Raw genomic sequence first — 1,283 nt, 5'->3', positions numbered from 1 at the left:
TTTTTTTTTAATTCTTAACTTAGTCATCTTTTAGAAGTGCATAGTTATTCGGTGTGGATTTTTGGGACATGGGTCTATGCGCACTCGATTCAGCAAAAAAAAGGATAAAAAAATGATCAAGGAGTTGATCACAGAGATACCGATGATATCTCACTCTTATGGGCAGAAAAAGAAGGGTACGCCTCACTTACAATCAGCAATAAACACAACAGAAGCCAAAAACACCATGCAACAAAACAACTTTACAAAAGGATCATGTGACGGAGCAAAGAGGCATGGTGCGTGATTGCCTCACCGCGCAAAGAAAAGAGAGCATTACTCCATATCTCCATTAGCTAGCCGCAGCTAGCACATCCAAGGCAAGCCCCTGCCGCCCACGGACTTGCTGCCCTTGGCCGCCATCCCAGACGACGCCCTCGTCTTCCCTCTCGTCTCCTTGCATGTCAACGGCAGCTCTGCCAGCCGGCCCTGCATTCGCCGCAGGCTCAGCCTCAGCGCCTCCTTCTTCTCGCCGTCTGCCCCAACCCATCTCGATATCGGCAACAACGAGGGGAGCCGGAGCACATTGGGCTGCAGGTGTAAGGACAATGCTTGTACTGAGATATCCGTTGGAATCCGCCGGTTCCTAGTCAGGTCCTTGCATGCCTCCAGTGTCAGCTTCTTGTGGTTGAGGCACCGGCACAGTGTCGCGCACTCCCCGACGGTCAGCTCGGCGTGAGACTGCATACATTCACACAGATACAAACATTATACTACTATCTCTCCGTCGCAAAATATTACTATGGCAATAGGCTTTTATGGCTCTGGCATCTATTCATATACTTTTAATCTGAGTAAACCGAATAATTTACAGAATCATCAATATTTCTAGTTCGCCATCTATTTGAGAACAGAGATAGTGCACACGCTATGCATGCTGAGGCGCACAATTCATGGTGCAAGTCCACCTGTCCATCGTCAGCATCCCATATGATGCATACAATTCGGCTGCTTTGAAATGACCTCGTTACACAAGTATGGTGCAAAAGAGACTGGTATGATTGCTCTAACCAAAATGATTTTGGAGTCTGCTAAATCAAGGTCTCATAGATCTTTTTTATGTCTATAAGTCCATGGTCATGAGTTTACCCTTTATTTGTAAGTGATGAATAATACATGTCTTAATAAAGATGGTTATATGCATCACACTAATGCAATGGCTAGAGGTAATATAATCTTCTTTTCAGAAGAGGAAAAATGTAGTCGTTGGATGTAGCCCTGGGTGTTTTTAATATGATTAATTC

The 1,283-nt window shown here is 45.1% G+C and overlaps 1 protein-coding gene across 1 annotated transcript; it reads right to left on the bottom strand.

Moving 5' to 3' along the window:
* Positions 1–124: 124 nt before the first annotated feature.
* On the bottom strand, positions 125–1,184 carry LOC119345572. Its single transcript, XM_037615596.1, has one exon. It carries the CDS (start codon positions 724–726, stop codon positions 346–348), a length of 381 nt encoding a protein of 126 aa, XP_037471493.1. The 5' UTR covers positions 727–1,184; the 3' UTR covers positions 125–345.
* Positions 1,185–1,283: the final 99 nt, after the last annotated feature.

Source organism: Triticum dicoccoides, unplaced genomic scaffold (assembly GCF_002162155.2).
Source record: "Triticum dicoccoides isolate Atlit2015 ecotype Zavitan unplaced genomic scaffold, WEW_v2.0 scaffold252232, whole genome shotgun sequence".
In the NCBI taxonomy this organism is placed as follows: domain Eukaryota; kingdom Viridiplantae; phylum Streptophyta; class Magnoliopsida; order Poales; family Poaceae; genus Triticum; species Triticum dicoccoides.
The sequence above is the reverse complement of the archived record's forward strand: the minus strand, read 5'-3'. Positions and strand labels throughout refer to the sequence as shown.

What these genes read in the sequence shown, in the direction of transcription:
- LOC119345572 (XM_037615596.1), bottom strand. Translation starts at nt 726, where the DNA reads ATGCAGTCTCACGCCGAGCTGACCGTCGGGGAGTGCGCGACACTGTGC.